The sequence below is a fragment of the Mobula hypostoma genome, chromosome 1 (genome assembly GCF_963921235.1).
Source record: "Mobula hypostoma chromosome 1, sMobHyp1.1, whole genome shotgun sequence".
Classification (NCBI taxonomy): domain Eukaryota; kingdom Metazoa; phylum Chordata; class Chondrichthyes; order Myliobatiformes; family Myliobatidae; genus Mobula; species Mobula hypostoma.
Window position 1 is genome coordinate 192121005 of NC_086097.1, and position 21596 is coordinate 192142600.

General features: G+C 42.9%; 1 protein-coding gene across 1 annotated transcript; it reads left to right on the plus strand.

Moving 5' to 3' along the window:
* Positions 1–16983: 16983 nt before the first annotated feature.
* LOC134348486 (A-kinase anchor protein inhibitor 1-like) lies at positions 16984–19326 on the plus strand. The gene is made up of 2 exons (XM_063051987.1): positions 16984–17038; positions 19166–19326. The coding sequence occupies exons 1-2, from the start codon at positions 16984–16986 to the stop codon at positions 19324–19326; spliced, it is 216 nt and encodes a 71-aa protein (XP_062908057.1).
* Positions 19327–21596: the final 2270 nt, after the last annotated feature.

Below are 21596 nucleotides of genomic sequence, written 5' to 3' on the forward strand. Positions count from 1 at the left end.
TTCACTGGAATTCAGAAGAATGAAGGGTGGCCTCGTTGAAACCTATTGAATGGTGAAGGACTTTGATAGAGAGGATGTTTTCTCTGGAGGCATAGTCTAAGACCGGCGGGCACAGCTTCAGAATAGAGGGGCGTCCATTGAGAATGGAGATGAGGAAGAATTTCTTTAGCCAGAAAGTAGCAACTTTGCCACAGTCAGCTGTCGAGGCCAGGTCTTCATGTATACTTAAGGCAGAGTTTGATAGATTCTTGATTGACTGGGGCATGAAGAGATACGGGGAGATGGCTGAGAGGAAAATTAGATCAGCCATGATGAAATGACAGAGCAGACTCAATGGCCAAATGGCCTAATTCTGCTCATATACCTTATTTTCTTATGGTCTTATAATCTGTTGCCATTCCTCCTACACCAGCTCTTTAGCCACGTACTGATCTGTGTGATCTTCCTATTTCTAGCCTCTCTAGCCTGTGGCCCAAATAGCAATCCTGAGAACACAACCCCGGGGGTTTTGACCTTTAACTTAACACATAACTCCCTGTACTCACTCTGCAGGACCTCGTCACCCATCCACCCGTGTCATTGGTACCGATGTGGATCACGACCTCTGGCTGCTCACCTTCCCACTTGAGAATGCTCTGGTTTTGGTCTGAGATGTCCTCGACCCTGGCACCCAGGAGGCAGCAAACCTTCTGGAAATCTCATCCTAGTTCACAGAATCTCTTTTCTGTGTCCCTAAACAATGAATCCCCAATCACTACTGTTCACCTCTGGTCCCAACTTCCTACTGAGCAACAGAGCCAAATTCAGTGCCAGAGATCTGACCACTGCAGCTTTCCTCTGTTGGGAAAGTTCCCCCAACCATATCCAATGGGGTATGACTGTTATTGAAGGAAACAGCCACACGGGTATTCTGCACTGGCTACCTATCCCATTTCCACCTCCTGTTGGTCACTCAGTCACTTGTGTCCTACAATTTCACTGTACCTCCTGCCTATCAACCCTCAGCCTCCCTAGTTCCAGCTCCATCTCTTTAACGTAATATGTTAGAAATTGCAGCTGGATGCATTTCTAGCAGGCGGAGGTGGCAGGGACGCTGGAGGTCACCCTGCCTTCACACATCCTGCAGGAGGAGAATTCCACTATCCTGCCTGGCATCCCAACTGCTCTAAATATGCAATAGGAAAGAAATAAAGGATAAATAATGGAAACATATCTACCAACATCCTATCCCTCTCCTCTCCTAAGCATCGATGAGCCAAAGCCTCATCTCTCCTCTAAAACCCAACTTCTTCTTATTGGCCAAGTGCCTAATTATGTGCAACCCAATGTCTCCTTGCGAACAGTGGTGCGAAAAAATGTGCAGACAGTCTCGCTTGCTTCTTTTTCTCTCCCTCAAAGCAATCTGATGGCTCTTCGGGTCTGTAGTGTGCAAAGTGTGCTGATTGCCCTCAATTTGCTTCTTTTAGTTGCTCTCTCCTTCCACTCAATTCAATTACTTGTCGGGACTGTGGTGTGGAAAATGTGCTAATTGCCTCCATTTACTTCTTTTAAACTCTCTCTCCCTCCACGCAATCCGATGACCTGTCAGGACTGTGGGATGCAATATGTCAATGATTTTTATGCCTATAACATTCCAATCTTGCATTCCACTGTGTTAAGTAAAAGTCATCCAATCACAAATGTGAGAAAATCTGCGGATGCTGGAAATCCGAGCAACAAACACAAAATGCTGGAGGAATTCAGCAGGCCAGGCAGCATCATGAAGGGTCTCAGCCCAAAATGTCAATTGTACTCTTTTTCATAGATGCTGCCTGACCTGCTGAATTCCTCCAGCATTTTGTGTGTGTTGCTAAAGTAAAATTCATGTTAGTTTATGTAGAATTCTTTTTAAACAGAGTATAAATATATTGCTAAGATACACTTGTATGCATTAACATATTAAAGCAAGAAATTATACGCTTGAAGTGAAAAGTTCTACATACATTATTTAGCTTCTTTAGCTTTTTCTGAACAACATAATTCAAAATGTCCCATGTGGTTGTATCCAGTTGATCACAGCAGCACTTTGATATGAAGTGAGTTGAAATGGCTGAAAACTGAATTCTCTGATGAAGAGAATCTCAGGAGAAGTCAAGATGAGTCATCTAATTGGCAATGTTGGGTGAATATTGCTGTTAATTTACATTTTCAGTAACATTTGACTAATGTAAGTATATTGTTTGAGTAAGTATTCTTTATTTGTCTAAATAATTTATTGCAGGTTATATGTAAAATACATGAATTGCATATGTCATGATGTTACCACATTATATGTATGTGCCTCGCTTAAAGTAAAAATAAAGTTAGACTCATATTCCTGACTCTGTGACTTTGCTTTTTATTAGATTTATGTTTTGGAGTTACAATACATAACAGTGACGATAAGGAAGTTTTAAGCAAATGCAAGATGACTACCTGCCTATTGAAGCACAGCAAGACATTTGAGTTAAAAAAAAGTGCATCATGATTGTTTTCATCCAAGCAGCAGGTTTTCTTCGCAAAAGGAAAGTTAAAAGAAAAGGCATAAAATGCACCAATTCATGGGTTCATAAACAATAGGAAACAGACAATAGGTGCAGGAGTAGGCCATTTGACTCTTTGAGTCAGCACCGCCATTCACTGTGATCATGGCTGATCAACCACAATCAGTATCCAGTTCCTGCCTTACCCCCATAACCTTTGATTCCACTATCTTTAAGAGCTCTGTCCATCTCTTTCTTGAAAGCATCCAGAGACTTGGCCTCCACTGCCTTCTCTCTGGGTAAGAAAGTTTTTCCTCAATCCTTGAGAACGTGATGATAATATACTTTTTAAAAATAAACAGAAATGGCTGGATACACCAGAAAAGTAGACATGTTTGATTACACAAGAGATAACTGGCTATTGTATATGGAACAAATTGAACAGTATTTTGAAGCAAATTAAATAGTCAATGTAAAATGAGTAACCAACAGGAATTCTGCAGATGCTGGAAATTCAAGCAACATACATAAAAGTTGCTGGTGAACGCAGCAGGCCAAGCAGCATCTATAGGAAGAGGCGCAGTCGACGTTTCAGGCCGAGACCCTTCGTCAGGACTAACTGAAGGAAGAGTGAGTAAGGGATTTGAAATCTGGAGGGGGAGGGGGAGATGCAAAATGATAGGAGAAGACAGGAGGGGGAGGGATAGAGCCGAGAGCTGGACAGGTGATAGGCAAAAGGGGATACGAGAGGATCATGGGACAGGAGGTCTGGGAAGAAAGACAAGGGGGGTGGGTGTCCCAGAGGACGGGCAAGAGGTATATTCAGAGGGACAGAGGGAGAAAAAGAGTGAGAGAAAGAATGTGTGCATAAAAATGAGTAACAGATGGGGTACGAGGGGGAGGTGGGGCCTTAGCGGAAGTTAGAGAAGTCGATGTTCATGCCATCAGGTTGGAGGCTACCCAGACGGAATATAAGGTGTTGTTCCTCCAACCTGAGTGTGGCTTCATCTTTACAGTAGAGGAGGCCGTGGATAGACATGTCAGAATGGGAATGGGATGTGGAATTAAAATGTGTGGCCACTGGTAGATCCTGCTTTCTCTGGCGGACAGAGCGTAGATGTTCAGCAAAGCGGTCTCCCAGTCTGCGTCGGGTCTCACCAATATATAAAAGGCCACATCGGGAGCACCGGACGCAGTATATCACCCCAGTCGACTCACAGGTGAAGTGATGCCTCACCTGGAAGGACTGTTTGGGGCCCTGAATGGTGGTAAGGGAAGAAGTGTAAGGGCATGTGTAGCACTTGTTCTGCTTACACGGATAAGTGCCAGGAGGGAGATCAGTGGGGAGGGATGGGGGGGACGAATGGATAAGGGAGTTGTGTAGGGAGCGATCCCTGCGGAATGCAGGGGTGGGGGAGGAAAAGATGTGCTTAGTGGTGGGATCCCGTTGGAGGTGGCGGAAGTTACGGAGAATAATATGTTGGACCCGGAGGCTGGTGGGGTGGTAGGTGAGGACCAGGGGAACCCTATTCCTAGTGGGGTGGTGGGAGGATGGAGTGAGAGCAGATGTACATGAAATGGGGGAGATGCGTTTAAGAGCAGAGTTGATAGTGGAGGAAGGGAAGCCCCTTTCTTTAAAAAATGAAGACATCTCCCTCGTCCTAGAATGAAAAGCCTCATCCTGAGAGCAGATGCGGCGGAGACGGAGGAATTGCGAGAAGGGGATGGCGTTTTTGCAAGAGACAGGGTGAGAAGAGGAATAGTCCAGATAGCTGTGAGAGTCAGTAGGCTTATAGTAAACAACTCCCTTGTCCATTCGTCCCCCCCATCCCTCCCCACTGATCTCCCTCCTGGCACTTATCCGTGTAAGCGGAACAAGTGCTACACATGCCCTTACACTTCCTCCCTTACCACCATTCAGGGCCCCAAACAGTCCTTCCAGGTGAGGCATCACTTCACCTGTGAGTCGACTGGGGTGATATACTGCGTCCGGTGCTCCCGATGTGGCCTTTTATATATTGGTGAGACCCGACGCAGACTGGGAGACCACTTTGCTGAACATCTACGCTCTGTCCGCAAGAGAAAGCAGGATCTCCCAGTGGCCACACATTTTAATTCCACATCCCATTCCCATTCTGACATGTCTATCCACGGCCTCCTCTACTGTAAAGATGAAGTCACACTCAGGTTGGAGGAACAACACCTTATATTCCGTCTGGGTAGCCTCCAACCTGATGGCATGAACATCGACTTCTCTAACTTCTGCTAAGGCCCCACCTCCCCCCTCGTACCCCATCTGTTACTCATTTTTATGCACACATTCTTTCTCTCACTCTCCTTTTTCTCCCTCTGTCCCTCTGAATATACCTCTTGCCCATCCTCTGGGTAACCCCCCCCCTTGTCTTTCTTCCCGGACCTCCTGTCCCATGATCCTCTCGTATCCCCTTTTGCCTATCACCTGTCCAGCTCTCGGCTCTATCCCTCCCCCTCCTGTCTTCTCCTATCATTTTGCATCTCCCCTCCCCCTCCAGCTTTCAAATCCCTTACTCACTCTTCCTTCAGTTAGTCCTGACGAAGGGTCTCGGCCTGAAACGTCGACTGCGCCTCTTCCTATAGATGCTGCTTGGCCTGCTGCGTTCACCAGCAACTTCGATGTATGTTGAATGTAAAATGAGTGCCAATTTTGCTGAGTGCATTGCATTTGAAGGCATAAGGATTGCTTTGAAGTTTGACTGCTCCAACTAAACCAGCTGAAATTAGCTTGCTGATAGTGTGGAAGTATTGCAGGAATATTTATAATCAAAACCGTTGATGATTGCAGAAAGCTTTAGGTTTCATAAGTCGAATCAAAAAGAATGGCAGTTCATTTCAGCATACATGGCTCAATTGAAGAAGTTGTTTGAGCATTGTCAGTTCAGTGATGGGCTTAATGTTGCACTGAAAGATGGTTTCATTTGTGGAATCTTACAAGAATGCATTCAAAACAGTTTCTAATTGAAGCATAGCCAGTGTAAGGGGGTTTCAACTTTTATATTACTGCAGAGGCTAATTAAAATGGCATCTTTGTTATGTTAATCTGGGGAATGCGGCTTTGTTGTGTTAAATGCTGAGAAAGTTTGCGCTAGCAGCTTGTTTTGTTTTAGAGTGTGATAAGAGAGTGCTATTAACAAAATTGGGATAGTTGTTATGGTTTTGGTGTATTTGAAGATACTGTATGCGCGGGGTTTTGGGGGAGAAGGAGGGAGAGCGAGACAGAGGATGGACCAGGTGCTGTGATGTCCGCTAACGGGGTCAGACCCCGAGAGGAGCATTCAGCGAGAAGAGGAGACGGAGATGGACTCGTGTGGAGCGTCTGGTCAACCACTGTTTCTAGTCCCAGGCGGCCGGTCGAGGTGGTCCGTGGGGTCGCAGGGTGAAGAAGAAGGTCCTTGAACTCCAACGGTTTTGTGCACGAAAAGATTGAACTTTGATAAGTGTGGCGCCTTTTATTTTCCTTTTATATTTTATTCTCTATTAATTATATAGTTCCAGTAATATCTATAAACTGTAAATCATTTAATTGCATCTGGTGTATTGTCTGTTATTTGGGCGGGGTGGGGTACCTAACACAGCATCCACACAAACAAATTATCCAGTTTGGCGGGGTCGAGGCTGTTTCCCTAGACGACAGCGAGCTGAGCGACCCTGAGGGTGGCCGGGGGGGGGGGGCTACACCTATAAAGGAGCAGTACAAATGACTGTATCAAAGGAAACAACAGACAGTAACACAATTCAGTTGTAGTCAGGAATGAAAGTGAATATGAACAAAATTTCAATGTCTAAACAGAAACCTGCCCGATCAAATAAATTGTTTTATTGTCATGCCAGGGGCTCACATACACCAGACCAATCCAAGTTTAAAAGTGAAACTTGCAGAAAATGCAACAAAATAGGACATATACAAGAAGTATTTCAAGCAAACAAAAATAAATAGACTGCACATGGAAGAGAAAAAAGTAAAACAAGTTGCAATTTCAAAAAGTGCACTAATCTGTGTGTTGTAGATGAGGAATCTGATAATGATGACAGTGACACAAGACTGTGTAACCTTAAGATTTACATGTGAAAACTAACAATGAACAAGTAATATGGCTTACACCAGAAGTGAACAGCGAACTAATTGAAATTGAATTGGACTCTGGCTCAGCTGTTTCAATCCTTTCACAAAATGAGTTTGAATGGCATTTCAAAGATACTGATCTGAAGCCTGCAGATAACCAACTAAGAAATTATACTGGAGGAACAGAACTCCTGTAGCAAGGACATTTGTAACAGTGAAATACAACAACCAATAAGCTCCTTTGGGCTTGGATGTGGTAAAAACAGGAGGGCCAGCATTGTGGGGTCATGAGTGGTTGAGACAACTACAACTTGATTGGAGATCCATCCACCAAGTGCATGCCACTTCTCCTGCAATAGTCACCTGAAAACAATTGAGAAAATTACTAGATCGTTCCTTATACTATCTGTGATGAAGCAACAGCATATGGAGGCTAAAGGAATTCTTTCCAAGGTTGAGTGGAGCCCATGGGCAACACCAGTGGTCCCAGTAGCCAAGAAGAATCAATACTGAAAGTAGATCCATACCCTCTGCTCAGGATAGGGGACATTTTTGCAAACCTTCCTGCATGAAAACACTTCAGCAACGTGGACTTAGCTGAGGCCTACCTACTGATGAAGACGGAAGAAGAGTCCAAACTGTTTCTCACCATAATGGGCTTTATTGCTGTAATAGGCTTAGTTTTTGGAGTAGCACCTGCACTCCAGCGGTAAGCTATTCATCAGGTGATGCAAGGCTGCACAGGCATTCAGTATATCCAAAATGACATCATTATTAGTGGTAAGGATGACAAGAAACATCTTCAAAATCTCAAGACAGTGTTAAGAAGATTAGAATATTATGGGCTCAGAGCATAATGCAGCCAGCGTGAGTTCATTAAATTCAGCATCAGTTACTGTGGTAAATCCATAGATGCACATGACTTTCACAAGTGTGCTGAGAAAATTCAAGCAGTGGTGGATGCCCCAAGGACAAAGGACGTGTCACAGTTGTGGTTCTTTTTAGGATTTGTCAATTCCTATATCAGGTTCCTGTCAAACTTGGCTACTATACTCTATCCCTTAAACTCATTACTACAGATGAGGAAGAAATAGTAATGGACAAAGCAGTGTGAGGGGGGGTTTCAAAAAAGCTAAATAAAATGGTGACCGTGCGTGTGCGTCTGCGTGCGTGCGTCCGTGATGATATCTTTTTCATGGCTTTTTACAAGGTGCGGAGTGAGAGAGGCTACGTGGCGCGCCACTCTTCACACAGAGATTTTCGCAGTATTTTTCTCTTTATTTTACGAGGTCAAGTTGCGATCTCGACACTCAGCTTGGCATGGATGGAAAGCGTACTCGGGAGCGAACCCGACTGGTTTTGAACCTGGGAACCTCTGCTCCAGGGTCCGGCGCCGATGTCATTGCGCCACCAGCCGGCCCAGTAACTTTCTAAATGTGTTGATTATCTAAGTATTCTTGTTTGTTTAAACAATTCATTACGTGTTATATGTAAAAGTATGCGAAAAGCATACGTCATCATGCCACCACATCATATATGTGTGATTCACTAAATGTAAACACAAAGCTAAGACATTTTATTCCTGGTTCCTTGTTTTTCCTTTCATTTAATTTTACGTTTTGGAGATACAAAAAATAACATGAGTCTTCCCACATCCCAAAAACCTGCACATCACCAAGTTAATTGGCAATTGTAAATTGGCCCTAGTGTGAAAGGAGGGCAGAATCTGAGGCAAGTTTATGAGAATGTAGAAGGATAAAAGAAATGATTAATGCAGAACTAGTATGAATGGGTGCTCAGTCATGTCCCTAACAATACCTTTGCCAGTTTAATTTGTCCAGTCAATACCACGTTCAAAAGTTTGAAGTAATCTATTATTTAAATATGTATACAACCTAGAGATTCATTTTATTGCAGGCACATGCAGGAAAATAAAGAAATACAATAGAATCCATGAAAAAGAAACATGCGTAATAAAGGCAGATTCCCACAGTGAGTCCAGAGGCTGTGGAGCCAGTTCAGTGCTGAGGAGAGGGAATCCATCCATGCTGGTTCAGAAGCCCGATGACTTCAGGTCAACAAATAGTTCTGAACCTGGATGCGTGGGACCCAAGATTCCTGTACCTCCCACCTGATGGTAGTAATGAGAAAAAAAACTCCCAAAATAATTGTGGTGCCCTTTTTCACAGGTCATTGATACTCATGCTTCACCTCTTAAGAGGCTGAGGGCCAAAAGACCACTCCCACCCTTATTATTGTTCACCAGATATTTACATTTTCCACCCAGTCAATCATTCCAATGAAGCCTTGGGATTGACCTTGTCTCTCTAACTGTGCAAAGAGGTATGTCAAAAGCAGCTTTCGACTTACATTAAATACAAGGTGCCAAGCTGGTAAAGCTGAAATGCAGGATGACATATGTGTTAATGTGGAATAAAAAGCAATCAACAGACAAAACTAAGTGATGCCACAAACTATGGAACAGAATAAAGCTCTGCAGTCTAGCAACATCTCATTATCAGTGATGTTGGACAATTAAAGAGCTAACAGTAAGGAGAAACTGCAAAATCATCACATCCTCAGCAAAATTGAAGCACTGCATGTGAATACTGAAGACAAATTAATGCAAATGTACACAAACAAGAGAAAATTTGCAGATGCTGGAAATCCAAGCAACACACACACATACAAGCTAGAGGAACTTAGCATGCCAGGCGGTATCTGTGGAAAAGAGTAAATAGTCAACGTTTCGGGTCAAGACTCTTCATCAGGACTGGAGAAAAAAGATGAGAAATCCGAGTAAGAAGGCGAGGGAAGGGGAGGAAGAAGTACAAAGTAGTAGGTGACAGGTGAAACCAGGAAGGGGGAGTGGTGAAGTATAGAGATGGGAAGTTGATTGATGAAACGGATAAGGGACTGGAGAAGTGGGAAATCTGACAGGTGAGGACATATAGCCATGGAAGAAAGGGAAGGTGGGGTGTGGGGTGAGCACCAGAGGGAGGCGATGGGAGGCAAGAAGATAAGGTGAGAGTGGGGAAAGGGGGGGGATAGGGAATGGTGAAGGACGGGGGCCTTTACCGGAAGTTTGAGAAATTGATGTTCATGCCATCAGGTTGGAGACTGTCCAGAAGGAACATAAGATGTTGCTCATCCAACGTGAGTGTGGCCTTATCGCAACAGTAGTGCAAGCTATGCACTGACCTGTCACAATAGGAATGGGAAGTAGAATTGAAATGTATGGCCACTGAGAGATGCCGTTTATTCTGGCGGATGGAGTGCAGGTGCTTGGTGAAGTGGTTTTACAATTTATGTTAGGTCTCACTGATTTACAGGAGCCACGCTGGGAGCACCAGATACAGCAGATGATCCCAACACACTCACAGGCAAAGTGTCACATCACCTGGAAGGACTGTTCGGGGCCTTGAATGGTAGTGACGGTAGAGGTGCAGGGGCAGGTGTGGCACTTGTTCCGCTTGCAAGGAGAAGTACATGTCCCTGATGCATGTATGTGTCTGCCTGTGAAAGCAGAAAATGGGGGGAGGGAAAGATGTGCTTGGTGGTGGGATTCCGCTGGAGATGGCAGAGGATACGGAGACTAGTGGGGTGGTAGGTGAATTCTCTCATCCAGTACATGACCTCCTCTACTGCTGTGATGAGGCCAGACTCAGCTCGGAGGTGCATCACCTTATGTTCCATCGGGGTAGCCTCCAACCTGATGGTATGAACATCGATTTTTCGAACTTCTGGTAATGGTCCCTCCCCACCATTCCCTATTCCCATTTCCCTTGCTCACCTTATCTCCTTACCTGCCCATTACCACCCTCTGCTGCTTCCCGCTTCCCTTTCTTCCATGGCCTTCTGTCTTCTCCTATCAGGTTCCTCCTTCTCCAGCCCTTCATCTCTTTCACCAATCAATCTCCCAGCCCTTTACTTCACCCCTCCCCCTCCCCCTCCCCTGCTTTCACCTGTCACCTACTACTTTGTATTTCTTCCTCCCCTCCGCTCACCTTCTTACTCTGACTTCTCATCTTTTTTCTCCAGTCCTGATGAAGGGTCTTGGCCCGAAACATCGACTGTTTACTCTTTTCCATGGGCGCTGCCCGGCCTGCTGAGTTCCTTTTGCATTTTGTGTGTGTCGTTGCAACCATATGTGGTATGTTTTGTAACTCCAAAACATAAAACTAATTAAATATATATAAATATAAAATGCCAATTGAACTTCATTTTTACTTGAAGTGAGGCATGCATGTATAATGTGGTAGCGCCATGACGTATGCAATTCACATATTACATATAATCAATAACGAATTATTTAAACATAGAGCCCAGAGTTACCCATGTGATAGGGAGAACATAGGCAGGACCCAAGACCAGGTCTCTGAAGTCGTGAGGCAGCAGCTCTGCTCAGTGTGTTGCCCTGTCACCCCATATTGTAAAATTCCAAAGGCAGCTTGAGAGTGAACACTCCAGGACAAAAATGTATTCATAATAAATAAGAACAATTACACTGGTCTGGAAATGGAATTGTCCAGAGTGGACAGAGATAAGAGATAGGTCAGTGTTTGAGCAGTGGCAGATACATAAATAGCTAGTTCTAATACTCAATGTAAATTTAGCTCAACTAGAAGGCAGAATTCCATGAAAATGATGGACCATCCTTGGCTAATAAAGAAGTTCAAGGATACTGTTAAAGATGGCAAGCTCCAGAGGCAGATCAGTGGACTGGGAATTTTTCAGAAAACAACGATGAAAGATCAAAAAGTTCGTACCAAAAGAGAACTTGATTATGAGAGAAAGTATGCATGTAATATCTAGATAAACAGTAATTTTTTTGATAGACATATAAAAAGAAAGAATGTGGCGATAGTAATAGTGGGACCTCTGGAGAATGAAGTGACTTAAATAAAGGATTGTCTACGGAACACAGTTTGTGGCCAGGATCAATATTCAATCTAATATTCAACATAATATTCAATCTAAATGATGATCTAATATTCAGTCAGCTATTTCTACGCATCCTATGCTGTTGGTTGGGGGTGAGAGAATCACTAATCAAAGATAGTGAAAAGCAGTGAGATATGGTGCTGGGTGTTGCAATATTCATAGTGAAACTGGTGATACATTTGTTAAGTGCACAAATTGATTGTACAAATGATTATACAACATAATTAGTGTTGAAGATGGGAGAAAACAGCAAGTGAAAATATGATCAACACACATCAAAGTTGCTGGTGAACGCAGCATCTCTAGGAAGAGGTACAGTCGACATTTCGGGCCGAGACCCTTCTTCAGGACTAACTGAAAGAAGAGCTAGTAAGAGATTTGAAAGTGGGAGGGGGAGGGGCAGATCCAAAATGATAGGAGAAGACAGGAGGGGGAGGGATGGAGCCAAGAGCTGGACAGTTGATTGGCAAAAGGGTTATGAGAGGTTAATGGGACAGGAGGCCCAGGGAGAAAGAAAAGCAGGGGGGGGGAAACCCAGAGGATGGGCAAGGGGTATAGTGAGAGGGACAGAGGGAGAAAAAGGAGAGAGAGAAAAAGAATGTCTGTATATAAATAAATAACAGATGGGGTACAAGGGGGAGGTGGGGCATTAGCAGAAGTTTGAGAAGTCAATGTTCATGCCATCAGGTTGGAGGCTACCCAGATGGAATATAAGGTGTTGTTCCTCCAACCTGAGTGTGGCTTCATCTTTACAGTAAAGGAGGCCGTGGATAGACATGTCAGAATGGGAATGGGATGTGGAATTAAAATGTGTGGCCACTGGGAGATTCTGCTTTCTCTGGCGGACAGAGCATAGGTGTTCAGTGAAACAATCTCCCAGTCTGCGTCGGGTCTCATCAATATATAGAAGGCCACATCGGGAGCACCGGACGCAGTATATCACCCCAGCTGATTTGCAGGTGAAGTGTCGCCTCACCTGGAAGGACTGTCTGGGGCTCTGAATGGTGGTAAGGGAGGAAGTGTAAGGGCATGTGTAGCACCTGTTCCGCAAAACAAATGTGTTTTGCTGAACACCTACGCTCTGTCTGCCAGAGAAAGTAGGATCTCCCAGTGGCCGCACATTTTAATTCCACGTCCCATTCCCATTCTGATATGTCTATCTATGGCCTCCTCTACTGTAAAGATGAAGCCACACTCAGGTTGGAGGAACAACACCTTATATTCCATCTGGGTAGCCTCCAACCTGATGGCATGAACATTGACTTCTCAAACTTCTGCTAATGCCCCACCTCTCCCTCGTACCCCATCCGTTATTTATTTATATACACACATTCTTTTTCTCTCTCTCCTTTTTCTCCCTCTGTCACTCTCACTATACCCCTTGCCCATCCTCTGGGTTTTTCCTCCCCTCCCCCTTTTCTTTCTCCCTGGGCCTTCTGTCCCATGATCCTCTCATATCCCTTTTGCCAATCAACTGTCCAGCTCTTGGCTCCATCTCTCCCCCTCCTGTCTTCTCCTATCATTTTGGATCTCCCCCTCCCCCTCCCACTTTCAAATCGCTTACTAGTTCTTCTTTCAGTTAGTCCTGAAGAAGGGTGTACTGGCATGTGGCTAGGATCATTACGAGGCTGAGGGGCCAGTGAATAGGTGACAAATGAAGAGGAATGTAATTGGCAAGAGCAGCTGTACTCTAGTCATTATATCAACCATGATATCCCATATCTTCTCAAAACATACAAAATAAATGGTCAGTATTGAAGCTTTAATTACATTGTGTTCTTTCTTGTAGTACGAGATGACCCACACCTTATGAAACAGAAGAGGCTGAGCTGAACTAAAAGTTGTCTTTTTTCCTTCTGGTGGACACAGATGCACATTATCATAGCAAATGGCAATTAGGGAAGAAATGTCATCCAAGGCCTCTTCATTATATACTGTATCTTCTTTTTTGAGAAAGGATCTAGTGCTTTCCTGGCATTTTTGACAAGTAAAATCTAACCCTAACCTTAACCCTACTTTTCACAAGTAAAATCGATCATGACCGGCATTTCGATGACAAACTCTGCCATCTTCATCAACAAATATGCTTGGTGGTAACCATGAGACCATAAGACAAAGGAGCAGAAGTTGGCCATTCGGCCCATCGAGTCTGCTCCGCCATTTTATCATGAGCTGATCCATTCTCCCATTTAGTCCCACTCCCCTGCCTTCTCACCATAACCTTTGATGCCCTGGCTACTCCGATACCTATCAATCTCTGCCTTAAATACACCCAATGACTTGGCCTCCACTGCTGCCCGTGGCAACAAATTCCATAGATTCACCACCCTCTGGCTAAAAAAATTTCTTCGCATCTCTGTTCTGAATGGGCGCCCTTCAAGTCATGCCCTCTCGTACTAGACTCCCCCATCATGGGAAACAACTTTGCCACATCCACTTTGTCCATGCCATTCAACATTCGAAATGTTGCTATGAGGTCCCCCCTCGTTCTTCTAAACTCCAAGGAATACAGTCCAAGAGTGGACAAACGTTCCTCATATGTGAACCCTCTCATTCCCGGAATCATTCTAGTGAATCTTCTCTGTACTCTCTCCAACGTCAGCACATCCTTTCTTAAATAAGGAGACCAAAACTGCCCACAGTACTCCAAGTGAGGTCTTACCAGTGCCTTATGGAGCCTCAACCTCACATCCCTGTTCCTATACTGTATTCCTCTAGAAATGAATGCCAATATTACATTCGTCTTCTTCACCACCAACTCAACCTGGATGTTAACCTTAAGGGTATTTTGCACGAGGACTCCCAAGTCCCAATGCATCTCAGAAATTTGAATTCTCTTCGCATTTAAAAAAATAGTCTGCCCATTTATTTCTTCTGCCAAAGACCCTGTAGTCCTGTAGTCCATCCTTCCTGATTGGTTAGTCCACATCCAAATAGGTTTCCGTTGTCCCACCTTGTGTACAATGGAATTCCAGTTCTTATTTAGAGTGAGACCTTCATTTTTGCTAGAATTCTTTTCCTCTAGTTTTATTTTAATGACTTCCTTCACCAGATGTTTCAAATGTAATTGGTGTGGCACAGTAGTTTTGTGCAGTTGAGGTCAATCCTATGGCCACTGTGAATGCAATGATCTGCCACCGCCGATTTCTCCAGGTAATACAAACAAAATTACCTCCTGAGTTCCTTGGTGCGAGTTTCCACTGTCTGGCCGATATATGTTGCTCTGCATTTAGAGGGAATCCTGTAAGGGCCAGCCGACCTGAGTCCCAGGTCACTTTTAACTCACATCAGCTGTGATTTGAGAGTCCATATAGTTGGTGGATGGTATTAATCTGGTACTTCTTCAGGATCTGGTGATCTTTCCAGAAACCTTGGAAATATAGGGAAGACAGGCAAAAGCAACGGGTTCCTCTTTGTTGTTAGGGTTCCTGGTTTTTCTGTTGCCCCTTTTAAGAGCCCGATAGATTTCCTTCACCTTGTAGCCATTCTGTCGGAATGTTGTAAGCAATCATCTTATTTCCTCGGGAAGCCTCTCTGGGGCCAAAATAGTTTTTGTAGAAACAACCATTCTACATAGGGAGGCATGTGGTGGCTGTTATTGTTGAGATACAAGTCCACGTGAGTGGGTTTCCGATAGATGCCATGTCCAAGTCTACTGTCCAGCTTCCATTGTATTAGAAAGTCCAGGAACTGCAGACTACCATTTCTCTCCATCTCCATTGTAAACTGAGGACTTATATTGAGATGATGGAAAAAACAGGAAACCTAATGAGGAGGAACCAGTCGCTACCGCCTCTCTTTCCTATATTTCCAGTGTCTGGATGGGTTGCCAGGATCCTGAAAAAATACCAGATTAGTACCATCCACAAACTCATAAGGAAGCACAAATCACAGTTTATGTAGGTCAAAGATAACCTGGGATTTGGGTTACCCGGTGAAATCGGCGTTAGCAGAACACTGCATTCGCAATGGCCATAGGATTGACATCATTAGCAATAAACACTATGCCACGCCAATGGCTTTTGGGACTACCTGGTAAAGGAAGACATTGAAATAAAACTAGAGGAAAAGTATTTCAATGAAAACAAAGGTCTCGCTCTAAGTAAGAACTGGAATTCGATTGTAAACAAGATGGGAGAGTAGAAACCTGATTGGATGAGTACTAACCAATCAGGAGGGATGGACTACAGGAGTGTAAATACCACCAGACAAGACATGCCCAAACATCATCCTTGATGTAGATGGCAGAGTTTGTCATTGAAACGTCAATTTAATCGATACCTGTTCTTGACTGGAAGCTCGAAAAGAGTTTATTTATCTTCTTTTTTATTTCTAACTTCCACCACTCCCACATACTTTGCAAATCAAACTTAATTTACTCAGCTCCTGCTCTCACCTCATTAAAAATTAATCATTGCCCTTCCTTTGTAATATAATTAGAAATGTGATAAGCTCTCTGTAATTCAAGAAAGGATAAACTTTCCTGAGGATAAACCATCACTCAGTCTATTGTAAACATGAGAAAGTCTGCAGATGTTGGAAATCTAAGCACCATGAACAACATGTTGGAGGAACTCAGCATGCCAAGTAGCATCTATGGAAAAGAGAAAACAGTCATGTTTCAGGCTGAAATCCTTCATCAGGACTGGAAAAAAATGGAGAGGTCAGAACAAGAAGGTGGAAGGAGTGGAGGAAGAAGTACAAGGTAGCAGGTGATAGGTGAAACTGGGAGAGGGGGAAGGGTGAAGTAAAGAGCTGATTGGTGAAAGAGATAAAGGGCTAAAGAAGAGAGAATCTGATAGGAGAAGATAGAAAACCATGGAAGAAAGGGAAGGGGGTGGTGATGTGCAAGTAAGGAGATAAGATGACAGAAGGAAACAAGAATGGGGAATGGTGAAGGGGGGTGGGTGCAATTCTGGAAGTTCAAGAAACTGTTTGGAGGATATCCAAATTGAGTACAAGGTGCTGCTCCTCCAACCTGAGTGCACCCTCATCGTGGCAGTAGAGGAGGCCATGGACTGACATGTTAAAATGGGAATGGGAAGTACAATTGAAATGGGTGGCCTCTGGGAAATCACGCTTTTTATGGTAGGAGGAGTGAAGGTTGTCCCAATCTATGTTGGGTCTCACTGATAAACAGGAGGCCGTACCGGGAGCACTGGATACAGTAGATGACCCCAATAGACTCACAGGTGAAGTGCTGCCTCACCTGGGAGGACTGTTTTGGGCCCTGAATGGTAGCGAGGGAGGAGGTGTAGGGGCAGATGTGACACTTGTTCTGCTTGCAAGGATAAGTGCCTGGAGGGAGATCGGGGGCGGGGGGTGGGGGAGGAGGGAGTGCGAGTGGACAAGGGAGTGCATAGAGAGTGATCCCTGCAGAAAGCAGAAAGTAGAGCTGAGGGAGGGAAAGATGTACCTGGTGGTGGGATCCTGGTGGAGATGGCGGAAGTTATGGAGAACTATGTACTGTATGCGGAGGCTTGTGGGGTGCTAGGTGAGGTCAAGCGGAACCCTATCCCTGGTGTGGTGGTGGGAGGATGTGGTGAGGGTAGATGTGTGCAAAATGAAAGAGATGGGGGTGAGGCCAGCATTGGTGATGGAGGAAGGAAAATCCTTTCTTTGAAGAAGAAGGACACTCTCCATATCCAAAGTATAACTCTCCGTAACGTCTGCCACCTCCAAAGTATTCCACCACCAAGCACATTCTATCCTCCTCGCACACTTACTGTTTTCCACAGGGATCTCTTCCTATGCGACTCCCTTGTCCACTCGTGCCCCTCCCCCTACTGATCTCCCTCCAGGCCACTCGACCCTCCCCACTAATCTCCCTCCTCACACTTACCCTCTCAAGCGGAGCAAGTGCCACACCTGTCACTACAACTCCTCCTTCAGTACTATTCAGGGCCCCAAACAGTCCCTCCAGGTGAGGTGACACTTCACCTGTGAGTCTGTTGGGTTCATCTGCTGTATCTGGTGTTCCCAGCATGGCCTCCTGTACATCGGTGAGACCTGCCCTAATTGGGAGACCACTTTGTCGAGCATCTTTGCTCTGTCTGCCACAAAAAGTGGGATTTCCCAGTGGCCGCCCACTTCAATTCTCCTTCTCATTCCCATTCCAACATGTCAGTCCATGGCCTCCTGCACTGTCACAATGAGAGCATACTCAGGTTGGAGCAGCAACACCTTATATTTCATCTGGGTAGCCTCCAATCTGATGGCATGAACATCGATTTCTTGAACTTCTGTTATTTGCCCACTCACCCTCTACTTCACCATTCCATATTCTTGATTCCCTCTTACATCTCATCTTCCTACCTGCCCATCATCTCCCTCTGGTGCTCCTCCACCTTCCCTTTCTTCCATGGTCCTCTGTCCTCTCCTGTCAGAATCCCATCTTCAGCCCTCTATCTCATTCATCAATTGATTTCCCAGCTCTTTACTTCACCCCTTCACATCTTCCAGCTTGACCTATTACCTGCCACCTTGTACTTCTTCCACCTCTCCTCCCACCTTCTTATTCTGATTTCTCCATTTCTTTTCTAGTCCTGATGACTGGGTCTCAGCTTGAAACGTTGACTGTGTACTCTTTCCCACAGATGCTGCCTGGCCTGCAGAGTATTTTGTGTGTATTGCTCAGTCCATTGTGTTCTTTAGAGTTCGGTCATTGAATAAACAAGCTAAAGAAAAGAATACTGTAGCAATTGAAAAGGGTATAAAATGTTGTTTTATTGCTGGTTCACAATACCATTGGGAGGTAATGTAATTTGTCTGCTCCCTATTTGCACAGTGTTAAAATCTTTCATACACATCTAGTATCATATGGCTATTCCTACGCCAGATACTAGAGTCTTCAAACAATATTATCAGTTGGTTCTGCAGACTGCGGTGTTAAAACCGCTCTCCTCAGCTTGTCCTTATACTTTCATTACATTAACTTGCCCCGATTGAGCTTATTTATTTGATCTTATTACAACGTCTAATTTGTGTCAGAGTTTTATGTTATTTCAAATAGTTTAACTATAACATTAAGTAGTTCAACCATACTCATATTATCATTTTAAACAATTTTCTCTCGAATATTTATATGCTAAACTAACAGGTATGTACAGTAGAAGGCAGGCAGGAAGATATGACTTTGCAGGCCTTTTTCAATGATTTTGCCTCTTCTGATGAGCAGGTAATGTAATTATAACTAAAGATCAATTAAAGTCAGAAGTTAATTTACTTCAGCCCGATGTTGGTAACAGTTTTAAGTTAGTCATATATCTGATCCCCACTCCACTTTCTCTTGCTTGTTAGCATTCTTCTTGACAGTCAATGGGAAATGGAAATAGGGGTTTTTATTATTTCACACTGTGGTGAAAATGTAGTATAAAAAATAAGGGATATTGTTCTTGTAACATGACATGGATGAGTTCTATTATGAAATGCTCACTTAAATTTCTTCCATTATAATCACTGAGATAGAAACTGAGATATGTAAATTGTGAGAATAAGAATAAGGATAAAGCAGAAAGAATAAACACGAATGGGGAATGTACGCAGTGTAGAAAGCTATTGGCATGTTATAGATAGCTAAAGTTGACTAATTAATTTACTGAAGGTTGTGCTTTCCCAGCAGGTGATAAGCCTGAGAATGAATCACAGGAAGAGGAGCTGCAGATTACCAGTAAGAAGATTGTGGAAAAAGCTGTTCTGCAGGCTGTGCAGCAGTATACCCAAGAGAAAAAACAAAAGAAAAAGCCAGAAGCAAAAAAGAGTTCACAATCTGCAATCATCTAAATGTACTAAATGATAGGAAAGGAAGAACTCTAGGATTGAACTGCGACTGAAACCTGATAAAATGTGGAACACCTTTACTCAATACACACCTTGTGGTCAGCTCTGTATTTGTGTATCAAGATGTAGATATTAGCCTCGGCCATGCAGACAGAATGAAGGGACTACGCCTGTTGCAGACATTGAGAAAAGTTGTCCATTGAGATTTAAAGGGAAGCACATCACCTATTTCCCCTATTTCAAGACAGTTTTCAAAGTTCAAAGTAAATTTATTACCAAACTGCACACACAGAATGCTGGAGGAACTCAGCAGCATCAATGGAAAAAAGCACAGGCGGACCTGCCAAATTCTTCCAGTATTTTGTGTGTGTTGCTTGGATTTCTAGCATCTGCAGATTTTCTCTTGTTTATTACCAAACTACATATGTCACCATATACTGCAGCGCTCTGAGATTCATTTTCTTGTCAGCATTCTCAATAAATCCCAATAACAGCAATAGAATCAATGAAAGACCACTGACAGGGATGATAACCAATGTGCAAAAGACATCAAACTCTCCTTACACAAAAGAAAGAAGAAAAAGAAATAATAATAATAAATAAGCCGTAAGTATTGAGAATATGAGATGAAAAGTCCACAAAAGTGAGTCTAGAGTTTGTGGAAACAGGTCAGTGATGGGGCAAGTGAAGTTGAATGCAGCAGAATTAGGGGACCTGAGATCTCGTTTCTCTCTCCACAGACACTGCTGAATATTTGGGGATTTGTGCCAGTAAGTGAAGTAGGCTGAGTGGCAAAACAGATTGAAGAATTCTTACAAAAATCAAGCCAGGAAGTTAAATACAGGAATTATGAGCAACGTGTTAACATTTATACGAAAAGCATATTAAGTTTGGGGCATATACATAGGATTGAGGAAAAAGATGAAATATGGTGATAAAACATAATGCTTTTATTACTTTAAACTCTTTCTCAGTTTTTTATGGGATAGAAAGAAACACATCCCACTCAGACATTCAACACGCCAGCGTTTTCAGTCTGACTTGGAGCAAGTCTACTTTGTCAAATCATTGATTCAGTTGATAGCACAACCATTGAGGGCATTACTGATAGTAGCTTTGGGATGTATGGATGAAGATATGCATATTCAGATGCCAAAACTTGTTGTCTTTTCCACTGTAATACCAGTGAATACAGATGGTATTGAGTGTTGCAAATTCTGGGCCAATAATTATGATTATACCCATATTGTATTGATAAATGATAGCTAATTTTTTAAAAATTGAATTGTACTGAATAATGTATACTGTTGTTCTTGATATGATTGATTAGTTTTATGATATAATAAAGGATAAACTATAAAACTTTTTTTCTTATTCAGGATTCAAGGTTGTTTATTGTCATTTCCAGTACACAAGTGTAAGAGAAAGAAATATTTGTTAGTCAGATCCAATACAGTACAAAAATAAAACCATTAAGATAAAAAAATACAACAATAAAAAATGAAATAAATATAAATAGATAAGATAGCTTATATACTTAGATTGATTGTATGTCTATAAAGTATATGTTGTGATCATATAAGCTTTACATATAAACCTGAAGAAAGAGAAATTGTTTGAGTTGCCTTTTGAAATGAAATTGCTAAACAAAAGAGTGTATTTTTTCAATTGCTAAACAAAAGAGTGCATTTTTTCAACTCTGAGTAAAAGCTAATGCTAATGTAAAAAAAACATTATTGTATATTAGCCCTTTTTGCAGAGAACAATGTGAACCATCCATACAGGACAGTTTAATATTTGAATTTTTTTTCTGCTGCAAAATTCTTATTTGTATGTGGCAGGTAGTCTCTGTGATTTTTTTGTAGCAAAATAGTAAAACATGTTCTTCAATAACTAATGTACTTCACATTTATATTACATATTAAACAAAGTAGAATTTATACGATATTTAATTGATTCACTACCAAACAAAGTTTAACCAAACCAGATAAGGATATATTAGAAGTTAAATTTTAAAATTAGCTTTAGAATTTAGTAATAGATGTTTTGCCACGTAAGGAATAGTAACAATTATATTGACTGGATCATGCCCTCAGTATTAATCAAAAAATTCCAAAACCTGGGTCTCTTTAACTCCGTCTGCAATTGGATGCTCGACTTCCTTACCTGGAGACCACAGTCAATGCAGATCATTAATAACATTTCCTCCTCATTGACAATCAATATGTTTGCATCTCAAGGATACATGCTTAGCCCACTGCTCTACTCTCAAC